Source organism: Panulirus ornatus, chromosome 49, assembly GCF_036320965.1.
Source record: "Panulirus ornatus isolate Po-2019 chromosome 49, ASM3632096v1, whole genome shotgun sequence".
NCBI lineage: Eukaryota > Metazoa > Arthropoda > Malacostraca > Decapoda > Palinuridae > Panulirus > Panulirus ornatus.
In genome coordinates, this window is record NC_092272.1 from 2,927,651 (window position 1) to 2,939,681 (window position 12,031).

General features: G+C 41.6%; 2 protein-coding genes across 2 annotated transcripts in view; both read left to right on the forward strand.

The window, feature by feature from the left end:
- The window catches only part of Cht10 (Chitinase 10), a 133,959-nt gene extending 127,498 nt beyond the window's left edge, over positions 1 to 6,461 (forward strand). Inside the window, exons 46-51 of the mRNA XM_071690808.1 lie at positions 232 to 443; positions 862 to 997; positions 1,411 to 1,553; positions 2,239 to 2,424; positions 4,640 to 4,765; positions 5,263 to 6,461. Coding sequence (XP_071546909.1) covers positions 232 to 443; positions 862 to 997; positions 1,411 to 1,553; positions 2,239 to 2,424; positions 4,640 to 4,765; positions 5,263 to 5,424 — 965 coding nt within the window. The 3' untranslated portion in view covers positions 5,425 to 6,461. The remainder of the gene's footprint in view (positions 1 to 231; positions 444 to 861; positions 998 to 1,410; positions 1,554 to 2,238; positions 2,425 to 4,639; positions 4,766 to 5,262) is intronic.
- Positions 6,462 to 8,871: 2,410 nt separating this feature from the next.
- Positions 8,872 to 12,031, forward strand: part of Spec2 (CDC42 small effector protein Spec2) — a 74,731-nt gene continuing 71,571 nt past the window's right edge. Inside the window, exon 1 of the mRNA XM_071690822.1 lies at positions 8,872 to 8,943. The gene's annotated coding sequence lies outside the window, so the exon portion shown is untranslated. The remainder of the gene's footprint in view (positions 8,944 to 12,031) is intronic.

Genomic DNA, 12,031 nt, shown 5'->3' on the forward strand with positions numbered 1-12,031 from the left:
CGAAGGAGAGAGAGGGTGTGGTATCAGGGGATCCAAAGAGTGAATTAGAAGGGAGGAGGAAAGTAATCTTTGCTGGCCAAAGGGGTAATCAGTTGTCGATGAATTTGAAGAAAATAGATGGTAGGAGGAATTAAATGAGCGTTTTGGATAAAGAAAACGCTTCCAGATCTCGATAATGACACTCTCTTTCTCTCATGATGTCGCCATTGATCCTGTCCCTCCCTCTTCCAGAGTTCTACGAGAAGGTGACGGCGCTCAGGGCCCGGGGCATTAAGGTGACCCTGGCCATAGGTGGGTGGAACGACTCGGCAGGAGACAAATACAGTCGACTGGTCAACAACCCAGCGGCCAGGAGGAAGTTTAACGAACACGTCATCCAGTTCATCCAGAAACACAACTTCGATGGTCTAGACCTGGACTGGGAGTACCCAGTGTGTTGGCAGGTGAGGTCGGAGGGAAGGAGGGAGTCTTGGCAGAATGGTCTGCACACCCTGGTACCCACTGAGCGTCATGCCTAAACCTCACTGTATACCCCCATATATACTCTCTCTCTCTCTCTCTCTCTCTCTCTCTCTCTCTCTCTCTCTCTCCCTAAGGGTCGTGGCACCGTCCTGCTGAAAGAGAGAGGGATAACAGCAGTATGAAGGCCCACAGGAAGCTTTCTAACACCAGTTCCTCTTGTTGACATAAATCATCAAATCTTTCACAGTGTTGCGCACAAATACTGTCTTTTCCTTCCGACCAGAAAGGTACCATAAAGAAACCTACATTAATTACTACCGAGCGATGATCCTTCGCGGACACGTATCGTCTTGAGCAGAGGTGGGAGGGTTGGTTCATCATACATCTCTCCTCCCACAGGTGAACTGCGAGAAAGGTAACCCCAACGACAAGGCGGCCTTCGCTTCCTGGATCAGGGAACTCCATGACGCCTTCAAACCTCACGGGCTGCTTCTCTCTGCCGCCGTCTCGCCCAGCTACAAGGTCATCGACGCAGGCAAGTCGAGCTGATCCTTGGAGGTGTTCCTCCGTCCGGGTATGAGTCTTCGGAAGGGAAAACATCCTGGTAGGGTTAAGACACCTCAGTTTTCGACTGGTGTATTTGAAGATGCCTCTTCCTCTCCCGATCTGTAATTTCACAGGAATTGAGTCGTAAAAGAATTAGATTACCTTGCAAGCCATGGGTCACAGACCGGAAGACATTGATAGAAATTGACAGCCATTTCATAGATTTATTCATGTAGTAGAAGACGTTGCTTATACTCCCACCTTTGAGAGTAAGTCTTTAAAGGCCGATCCTGCCGATAGAATCCTAGTTACCACATAATGCTAACTTGTGATCCCATTTCCCCCACCACGCCTTTGATATCCTTACTGACGATGGTCTGTTGTGGCCTCCTCCCTCCGCAGGGTACGACGTGCCCGCCCTCAACCGCTACTTCGACTGGATCGCCGTCATGACCTACGACTACCACGGCCACTGGGACAAGAAGACGGGCCACGTCGCCCCCATGTACTTCCACCCTGATGACGACGAGCCGCTGTTTAACACTGTAAGTGAAGCCCTGTCTCTCTCGCTCGCTGGCTTGGGGGGTGTTTAACTTTCCCCCAGCAGCAGCTGCTGCTCCCTGGTGAGTTTTCTCCCCCCCCCCCCCTTTTCACTCCCCAGGTTCTCGGGACGTTTCCTCTCCTCCCAATTCCTAGCAAGGCACATCTCCTGCTCCAACCCACTTCCCCTGCAGTTCTCAGTACATACTGGCCAGCGATGCAGGAGGATGTGTTTCAACGAACGCAAAGTCGGAGTGGGTTGTTTACCTCGCCTGTCACACACAGGGAGGAGTTTGTATTCTGATAGTTGATAGTTGAACAGTTTTGTTTCATTTTGCTTCGTTTTGATGTGACATTTTGCATGAATGTCTCGTGTATAGATTGTATCTTTGTCATTTGTTCTGTGACCAAAGATCTCTTCCTGAGACACATTCTGAGATCTGTTGACTTGTGAGTCCCCTTGAGCAAAGTGGTTCAACCCTTGAAGTTGTAGTGCTTTGGTACGATGGCCAGCATTCCCTTGACCTGGTAATTGAAGGTCAGGTCAGAGACCACAAGCTATCATACTTACGGCTCATACCGTCGTGCTCAAGGGTCATACTGTCAGACTCAGAGAGGATCCACTGTTTTCTGTGGGTGTGTTTTGTGTACTTTGAGACTGCAGTTAAACTGGAATTTCCCTCCCCACAGAACTCCACGATTCACTACTGGATCGAGAAGGGCGCCGACCGTAAGAAGCTGGTGATGGGTATGCCACTATATGGGCAGGCCTTCACCCTCTCCTGGAACGCTGAGAGCCAAGGACTGAATGAACCAGCCAGGAAGGGACAGGCTGGGAAATACACGAGAGCCGCCGGGTTCCTGGCCTATTATGAGGTGAGGGAGAGGATGTCTGGCCTTACCTGGCCTGGCCTGGCCTGGCAGCTCTCTAAACTTGTGTTTCAAAGGTGTAGATCAGGAACACAGGCGCTACCGGACTCTGGCTGCTCAAGGTTACACCGTGCATGTGTGAGAGAAGAGTCCTCTCTCACGAGGCTGTATATCTGGGAGCACCAATCCTCATCAGAGCGCTCCCCAACCCAAGGGAACCTACATTTCCATGCTACTGAAAGTAGAGCAGAAATGGGCCTGTAGGATCCTTTAGGAACAGGTCATGGGTAACATGCAGAACTCGTTCCTAGACATGGGTCCTAGAGAGCAGATAGAGAGATGGACCAGGAACACAAGACCAGACGTTGTAGCAGCTTGCCTTTGGTTGGTCTTCACGTGGCGCTTATCGAAGCTCGGCCGTTGTTGTATTTCCACATTGCTGCAAGTGTGAGGAGTCTGAAGTCTTTATGTTGTGAACAGGACGTATAGAAAGGTGTGGCTGGATGTTTAGACGGTGAGGAGGATAAGACGAAGAGTATTTGATTGATAGATACGATGGCTTTCTAGTCAGCGTTGGGAGTGTGTGCATGAATGAGAGTTTGATATGGTAAAGGAATTGAAAGGAACACCATAGATGAATGTTGTGAAACCGGGGGGAAAGGAAGTTGAGAGCAGAGGAGCTTGAGGTATGTTTCTGGAGAGACAAGTGAGAAAATAACGTGATGACACATGAGAAGATAAGAGCGTGACGAGTGAGAGCATAATGGAGATAACAGAGGTGATGACAAGTTACGAAGTGAGGGAGATAACGCAAGGGGTGACAACTGAACCCACTGAACGAAATAAGGAAGATGACAAGTGACGAAATAAGCGACTTGATAAGGGGGATGATAGTTGACGAAGATAAGGGGAACAACAGTGGGCAAAATAAGAGAGATGGCCTGAAGGAAATAGAGGAATGTGAAGATGTTGTACATTGAGGAGCCATCACCACCCATGGGACTGTGGAGAAGCTGTGAGTCAGGAGGAGGTGGTGCATGGCGGCTCGGACAAGGTTGTGATATGTGGGATGGAGATTGAGGAGGGCGCGGTGGCTGAGGAGGTTCATGATTGAGGAGGGCGCGGTGGCTGAGGAGGTTCATGATTGAGGAGGGCGCGGTGGCTGAGGAGGTTCATGATTGAGGAGGGCGCGGTGGCTGAGGAGGTTCATGATTGAGAAGGGCGCGGTGGCTGAGGAGGTTCATGATTGAGGAGGGCGCGGTGGCTGAGGAGGTTCATGATTGAGAAGGGCGCGGTGGCTGAGGAGGTTCATGATTGAGAAGGGCGCGGTGGCTGAGGAGGTTCATAGCCAAGCTATTCGCATAGGGGTCCTACCGTCGTGTTGGAAGGGACGTAGTTGCAGTGGAGACGTGAACTACCCTGAGGGAGTTTTATGGGAAAGGTGAGGGTGCAAGGCAGTGTGTGTACTGCTGCTGCTGCTGCTTCGGTAACGAAAGACAAGTGTAAGTTCCTGACATTCTGAGGCAGGTGGTGAGGGTACACAACACGAGTTTACAAGGCCATTGCAGTCTGATGGGTTCACGTGCACATATGGGAGTTGAAACACATTTTAAAGTACTAACTGTATGTATATATATCTTTTCCATTGGAAGAATGAAGCATTCTCCACTTTATCCCAAGTAGAGGCATGAATAGATTGTGCTCCGTACGAGAGAGTTCGCCAATTCTGGATTAACGGAACCTGTAATATAAAAGGCTTAAAAGGGGGTGTGTCCTGAAAGCTGGAGATAAAGGTAATAGCAATATGGATGTGTGCTGGAGGCCTGAGGGTGTGTGTGCTTGAGCTGAGATATGGAGGAAATCGTACCAGAAGAGGGAAAAAGGGTTTGTGAAAGCACTGCTGGCAGGGGACAAATTATGGTGACATGCCTTAGACAAATGAACCATCTGCAGAAAACCTAGTGTGACTGAGCCATCAGAATGGACGGGAAATGTTGCATTAGACAAACATCGTACATTATTATTCTCTTGTCATTATTTCCCCCATTTGTGAGGTGATTGTAATTCATTGTGGCCATTGTTGTAGGAAAGATGTTTCATGTACAAGGTATATAGTCATCCAGTGACGCCCTTGATCTCTTCATTGTGGCCATTGTTGTAGGGAAGATGGTTTATGTATAAGGTATATAGTCATCCAGTGACGCCCTTGATCTCTTAACAGATTTGTGACTATGTGCTGAATCAAGGCTACACGTTGGTGAGGGACCCTGAGGGTAGGATGGGACCGTATGCATATAAAGGCAAGCAGTGGGTTGGCTTCGATGACACGGACATGATCAGATACAAGGTGAGTCCTCGAACGTACAGTTGTGTTGTGTATTGCGTCATCCCACCTTGAGACATATTGATCAAAAGTATGACAGTATTTGTTGAATTGCTTGTTAATAAGATGTTGAGAATATTAACTGTAGGACGCCCATTCAGGGACGAAAGGAGTTCAATTTTCATTGCTCCTTTTCGAGGAGTCCATCATTTCCCTAGTGCTGAATGTAGCGCAGTTTCTTAGGTCTGCAGTGAAAAGTCACCTTTGGTGAGGTTGTATCACTGGGAGGACAGTCACGTCAAAGTACTCCTCTGCAAGGGAACCTACACATCCCTGCTACTGCAATCAGCTGCAGGAGATATTAGGAAGGTCCCGGGTAATAAAAGGCCTTCTTCATTTAAATTGACCCGTAGGGGTAATAGTAGATAAACAGGATCTGTGTAGTAGCATGATGTAGGCTTTCATGTATTCTATCGTATGTATGTGTTGACGACTTGCCTTTCCCTCGTTGTCTCCAACAGTCTGAGTACATCAAGAAGATGGGTCTTGGAGGCGGCATGATCTGGGCGCTCGATCTGGACGACTTCAGAAACCGTTGTGGCTGTGAGCCCCATCCTCTCCTGCGCACCATCAACAGAGTCCTGAGATCCCACCCGGAACCCGACCCTCAGTGTCGCCTATGATCCAGCCATCGTCCCTCCACCACCACACCACCACAAAAAAAAAGGACCTTCCCCTCCAGGACGATGTGGATTGTACCGTTGTAGTACCTGAGGATGTACACAGCTTGTGCCAAAAGACGCTCGAGGTCACCACAAGCTTGTGGTCGACGAACCTAAGGCTTCGGCTACCTATGGCTTCGACGGTCTCCGATGTACACATTTATAACTACATGTCGTCCAGATGGTCCCTCCCTCTCCTCTCTCCTCCTGCTCGAGACTACATCCTTCTTCGCGAGACAAAGTTGAGGCTCCTGTTCCCACAGTAGACTAGTTTACGAGGTTGCTTCTGGTGAGAGGACAAAACACACAGACACACTCTTTCTCTCCCAAGTAGTGTCATTCCTCTCACTCATCTCCTCTGTGTTATACAAGAACTATGAAGTACTGACACTTCCATCATAGTAAAAAATTATACGTGGGAACTTATTCTGTTATCCCTCCTTCCCTCCCTCAGTTCCTCTCCTAGCTGGGTGTTTTGGAAAGAACATTTAAGTTGGCACTGTGGCCCAAGTAGCGGAAATAAAAGATGAATGACAGAGTTGTTGACTCGTTATAGGAAATGATGGTTATTTACGCCACCAGTGCCAACCACAGTCAAGCTTTCCGAGCCACCAGTGCAAGACACTGACAAAGCTTTCCAAGCCATCTTGGTCAAACACTGTCAAGCTTTTTCTGTAAGCCACCGGTGCAAGACATTGTAAAGCTTTCTGAGCCACCAGTGCAAGACACTGTCAAGCTTTCTGGGCCACCACTGCCAATTGCTGTCAAGCTTTCCGAGCCAACAGTGTCTAACACTAAAGCTTTTTGATTCAGCAGTGTCGTACGAATGTATTCAGCCAGGTTATAGTACCTCTGGTTGAAGGCCGAGGATATATATATATATATATATATATATATATATATATATATATATATTATTCTCATTGCACTGGGCCGGAGTCCATCTCTTGTGGCATTATGTAACACATTATTATTTATGAATAAAATATTCAAAAATCTATCATCAATATCATTTTATCATATTTCTCTGTCTTTGATAGGTTAGGATTGGAGTGATGTGGTACACACTGGGGAAGTCTACTACTGTTAATGGTTTCTACCTGGACAACATAATAAAGTAACAAGGTAAATTAGAGATAGGAATTCAAATAAAGCCATTTTTCATTTGTCCCAGACACCATCACCTCACTGAGGCGTAAAAGGTATTTAGGTATGAAGGAAAAAAATAGTTAAACCACATTCGAGAATAAACACATCCTTGGCTAAGTTTTAGAAGGACAATTATCACTTTTTTTCTACCCCTAAACAATAGCATATAACCTGCATTTGTTTCTATGTTTACTCATTGGCCCAAAAGCAAAATTAACCACCTTTTCTGCCTATAATAACACAGCAGAGACAGAACTGTATGGTGGTTAGGAATTATACAAAGTATTTCTTAAAATCAGTCTTAGACATAGTATAAATGTGAAAATTTGGAGGAAAAAAATGCAAAGCTGTTTAGTTTCATGAATGATTGTCCTAATTTGCATGATTGTTGGATACTTTTACACTGTTACAGATAGCTTAGGCTAATTATTATAACCACAAAACCTAACTTAATCTCTCGCATTCAACCATTATTTGTTCACTTTGACCCACAACAGCACATTTTATGTTAATCTCTAATTCCAGTTTTTGCGACATTTCCATGATCATTTTTTAACTTATGTCTTTAATAGTATAAGGGTAATTGGTAGTTCATCTGTAACTTGGATAAAACGTGTGGATGAAAGTTTGAAATATGAAGTGTATGTGAACTGGGAAAAATAATAACGGGATAATTTACCAGATAATAAAAGTATATCTGATTTCCATTTATCAGTACTGCACGTTGCCCCAAATTAATACAGTATAAAAAAAAAATAACGCAGGATAAAAAGGACATTTCTTTTTCAGTTTTTATTACACCAACAGTAATTAAGGTGACATGATTCTGTCATGTAAAAATAAGGCATGTAACAAGTGCAAACATGGGAGAATTGGAACAATCTACACTTCAGAAACAATAAATGATAAAGAAAATTAACCATAATCTCCTAAAGGAAAAGATGAAGTAACAGCCTTCAAAAATTCCTTACTACATGTGATCATCCATAAATATAATATCTCTACACATAATGAGCCTTTACATAACCATATATATATATATATATATATATATATATATATATATATATATATATATATATATATATATATATATATATTCCCGAGGTTACACAGCGAGTGAGAAGTGAGTTCGGGCGGGTCTGCGTCAGACAACCTCACTCCTGCCATTGGAATTATCACAGGAGCCATGAGTGAAAGTCCTGGGTTAACATCGTAACCCTTACATAGACATTAAGGGTAATTATAAATAGTTTATAACTACTATATACTTTTTAGGGCGCCTTTGAGGCCGATGTAGCTCCTAAGGCCATTACTTCGCTCAAGACTTGACATTTGTGCCTTTCCACTCAAGCTAATACAACCCACTGCTTAAAAGTGGGTTTCTCGCTCGCACTGTAACCCCAGTGGCACCTGTACGTGTTATATATATATATATATATATATATATATATATATATATATATATATATATATATATATATATATATATATATAAAGTGTGTGTGTGTGTGTGTGTTGGCCAGCTCCACCATCAAGACGTTACACCACAAGTGAAATATCATTTTTGATCCATCTTTCCCTACTATAATTAGTATAGGTCAGCCCTGAGATGATAGACATGGGTAACCATAAATAAAAAAAATGAAACACCAGAGAGACACTGTGCTGCCCAACTGCAGGTTATACAGCACGAGTGGGAAAAAAAATAACCCCTTCTCACAAGGCTGAATCATAATGAGTCAATTCTCATTAAAAAAAAAAATGAGGAATAATTCTCAAAATGCTTAGGCTGAAAGTCTCAAAAAATTTGAGATCTTGGGTAACGTGAGGACCCCATTCTGTAAAAGAAGTCCTAAAGCAGTTGTATATATATTTTTTTAATTTTCCAAAAGAAGGAACAGAGAAGGGGGCCAGGTGAGGATATTCCCTCAAAGGCCCAGTCCTCTGTTCTTAACGCTACCTCGCTATCGCGGGAAATGGCGAATAGTATGAATATAATATATATTTTTCTTTTCTTTCACACTATTCGCCATTTCCCGCGATAACGAGGTAGCGTTAAGAACAGAGGACTGAGCCTTTGAGGGAATATCCTCACCTGGCCCCCTTCTCTGTTCCTTCTTTTATGAAAAAAATATAATATATATATATATATATATATATATATATATATATATATATATATATATATATATATATATATATATGAGGGTATAATGACATATGCGGTATCCCCCTGGAGGGTGAGGGAAGAACTTGTCATTGGTAGCCATTTTGGTGTAGTGAGTGGACGTGCTAGTGGAAAGTGGTGAACCATCTTTACGTTTTAAGGTAAGGAAGGAACGTTATTTCACCTCATTCTTCACTTGCATTTTGTACTGAACGTGTCTGTGGTGATGGAATGTATTGATTTGTTGAATGACAATGAAGTGAACGTTAATATTAAACGTTTTTAAGAGTACTCTCTGTTGGTGTGCAGTTGTGCTGTGTGCCCAGAAATATGGCTTTGAAATGTACCAGAATAGGATAGTATGTACCATCCAATATTACATTAGTGGTGTTCAAAGGAACTGGTAAAATAATAATTTAGAAGGGGTCAAGATTCGAAGCCGATCAAATGTGATTATAATTATATTTTTTGTATACGTTCATGACCCCCATATTGGCCTCCTATACATGACATGATCCTTTGTGAAATGATATAACAAATAAGAATTTAAGGCTAAAATTCAATTAAAATGTAGGTCAGTAAACAGACACTTTAAACCTATATGTCAGAATTTTGTTATGTTGATGAGCCATGATTATTTTATGGGGAAAATGCATCCGAATTTAAGTAATACATCCGAATTTAAGTTAATGGCCCGTTGGCACTTATTCATAATTAACAGGATAATGTAACACACAAGAAATAAGTGATATATGGCGTAATTTACTCAAATTAAAAATGTGTGTGGGGGAGGGTTGCTTTTAGGCAGCGGTCTGCCTGAACTACATGTCTGGAGGTCAATTGCCATGACCTAGTTGTTCATAATATAAATTAATATAATTATACCTTTAATTATTTAGGTCCACAGTTAGTAGAAATACATACATTATTCTGTAAATTATCTTCGTTGATCTTGGCCCAACCTTATTAGTAAGGCTACATAGATATTAAGGGTGGGGCCCAGATCAACATGGACTAACATGATTCAAATGTGATGTTGAGGATTTAATTAATAGTTTGTGGTGGGATGAGAGTTACATGGGCCTACACTGATAGAATCTTCGCTAGATATAAAACTGGTACTTAAGAGTTTAGAAAAGTAGACAACAGTAGACCATTGGGTCTTCTACATAGGCTTTTGCTTTTATAAGTGTAAAAAGTAAATATAACATGAATTTCAGATTATATGAAGCTGTAAATGATGTCAAGTTATATATTGTCTACTCTTAAATGTGTTTCTTTCAACTGGTAAGACAAAACTTCTACCCCTCCTCAGAGTAAAATCTCTGTTCTAGGCGTAAATAAATGCTAGGATAAAGATTATTAGTCTTTGGTAATTCAAAAAGTTTTTATCAAATAATCTCTAAGTTCAGTAGGTTTAGGTGATCTAAACAGTACATACGAGAGATTAATTTCTCACTTGAAACAATTTAGATACAGTTGTAGGCTACCAAGAGAAATAAACCCATCAATGTTGTCTAGAAGACTATACTTATTCCATATAGAGAAAGGTCAGTTTCTGAAAATCTTCTGAGACCAACACTCTTCATCTCGACATCTAAACTGTTTAAGGCTAGAACAGAGATAATTCACTCAACTGAACCTTAATAGTTTTTTCTGAACAAGGTTGCTAATGTGTGGAGTAATGTGTACAATTTAGATCAGATGACATATTTTGTCAAAAGTCCTTCACTGACATCATTTGCGGCTTCATAGATATAATATTCACAAATGTTACCTGTTTGCTTTTTTCACCGAACACGAAAGCCTGGAAGGGACATACGGCTTACTGCTACTTGCTTTTTCTATGTAACTCTGTGTAGCCATTCTGTCAGTTTATAAAACACAGGACTTCATCAGTCTAGACCCCAAGTGTATCTGAGCCCACCTTAAGCTGTCAATCATCGTCCCACCATGGCAACAAAACCCTGAAATATGCTAGAAGAAGATACATCTTTGTTAAGCATTGTTCCCCTTTTCCACAACCCCTTCAGTTATGATATATGCCCGATGAATAATGCTGTTTTTTTCCATGTTTACCCCACTGACGTAATCTGTTGGGGGCTTATTGGGTATTGCCCTTATCCATGATTCTACTCTTCTTTTAAATGTTTATGTGGTCATTCCATGTAGATTTCTTAGTTCTCCTGGTATTGCTCTCAATAAACATTTGAGTTTCCGGTGCATATATTTTAGTTTGGTGTCTGTTCACTATATATCCAGGTATTATTTTTTATGTAATGATTCTGTATACCCCTTGTTGGGTTGCTTTCAGGTTCATTATGTTAGTCTTTAAAATGTGACATACTCTGGAAGAAAGCATTTTTTTTTTTTTTTTCAATGCTTTTATTAGAAGTTCATTCAAGTTTGTGTCCTCTGTTATACTACTCGTGTTTTCCCATTCAATTTGTCCACCTAAAATTGAATTTGGTCCTAATAAATTCATCATCTGTTATTTCACTCTTGTCTATTCACTTGGTATACTTTGTACATATGTCTGTTATATTATGGTGTGAGACACATGTTATGGATACTTCAGTATCTGCAATCAGTGCTATATCATTAGTAAATATTAAATCAGTGGTTTTATTATTATTTGTTGGTTTTATATGACTTGAATTAGATTAAATGCTTCATATAAGGCCAGTAATTTGTTTAGCTGCTCTCCCATTGTCTGCTAATGCCTAATTTTGTTTGAATTTAAAGTTACATCCAAGTTTTATGTCATCTTTTTCCCATATTACGATATTAGAACTGAAGCTTTATTTTTATACTTCAAATGTCCTCTCATTTTTTGTTAATACTGCACTGAATTATGCCATTTTTGTTTCAAGTATATGTCTGTGTGTGTATATATATGTATACGTTGAGATGTATAGGTATGTATATTTGCATGTGTGGACATGTATGTATATACATGTGTATGTGGGTAGGGTTGGGCCATTCTTTCGTCTGTTTCCTTGTGCTACCTCGCTAACGCGGGAGACAGCGACAAAGCAAAATAAATAAATAATATTGTTTCGAGAGGTCTGCAAGTTACAAAAATTAGTCTTGCTCAGAGTTGAAATGCTAATGCTACTGTTTCACATTTCTTGTGAGATACTTGCGGTATGATTCACTTCTTAACTTATTGTAGATGTGAACAGCTACACCACCTTGCCTAATTTTATCACTTTTAGCCTTATAAATCCCATGTCTTCCTAATTCAGT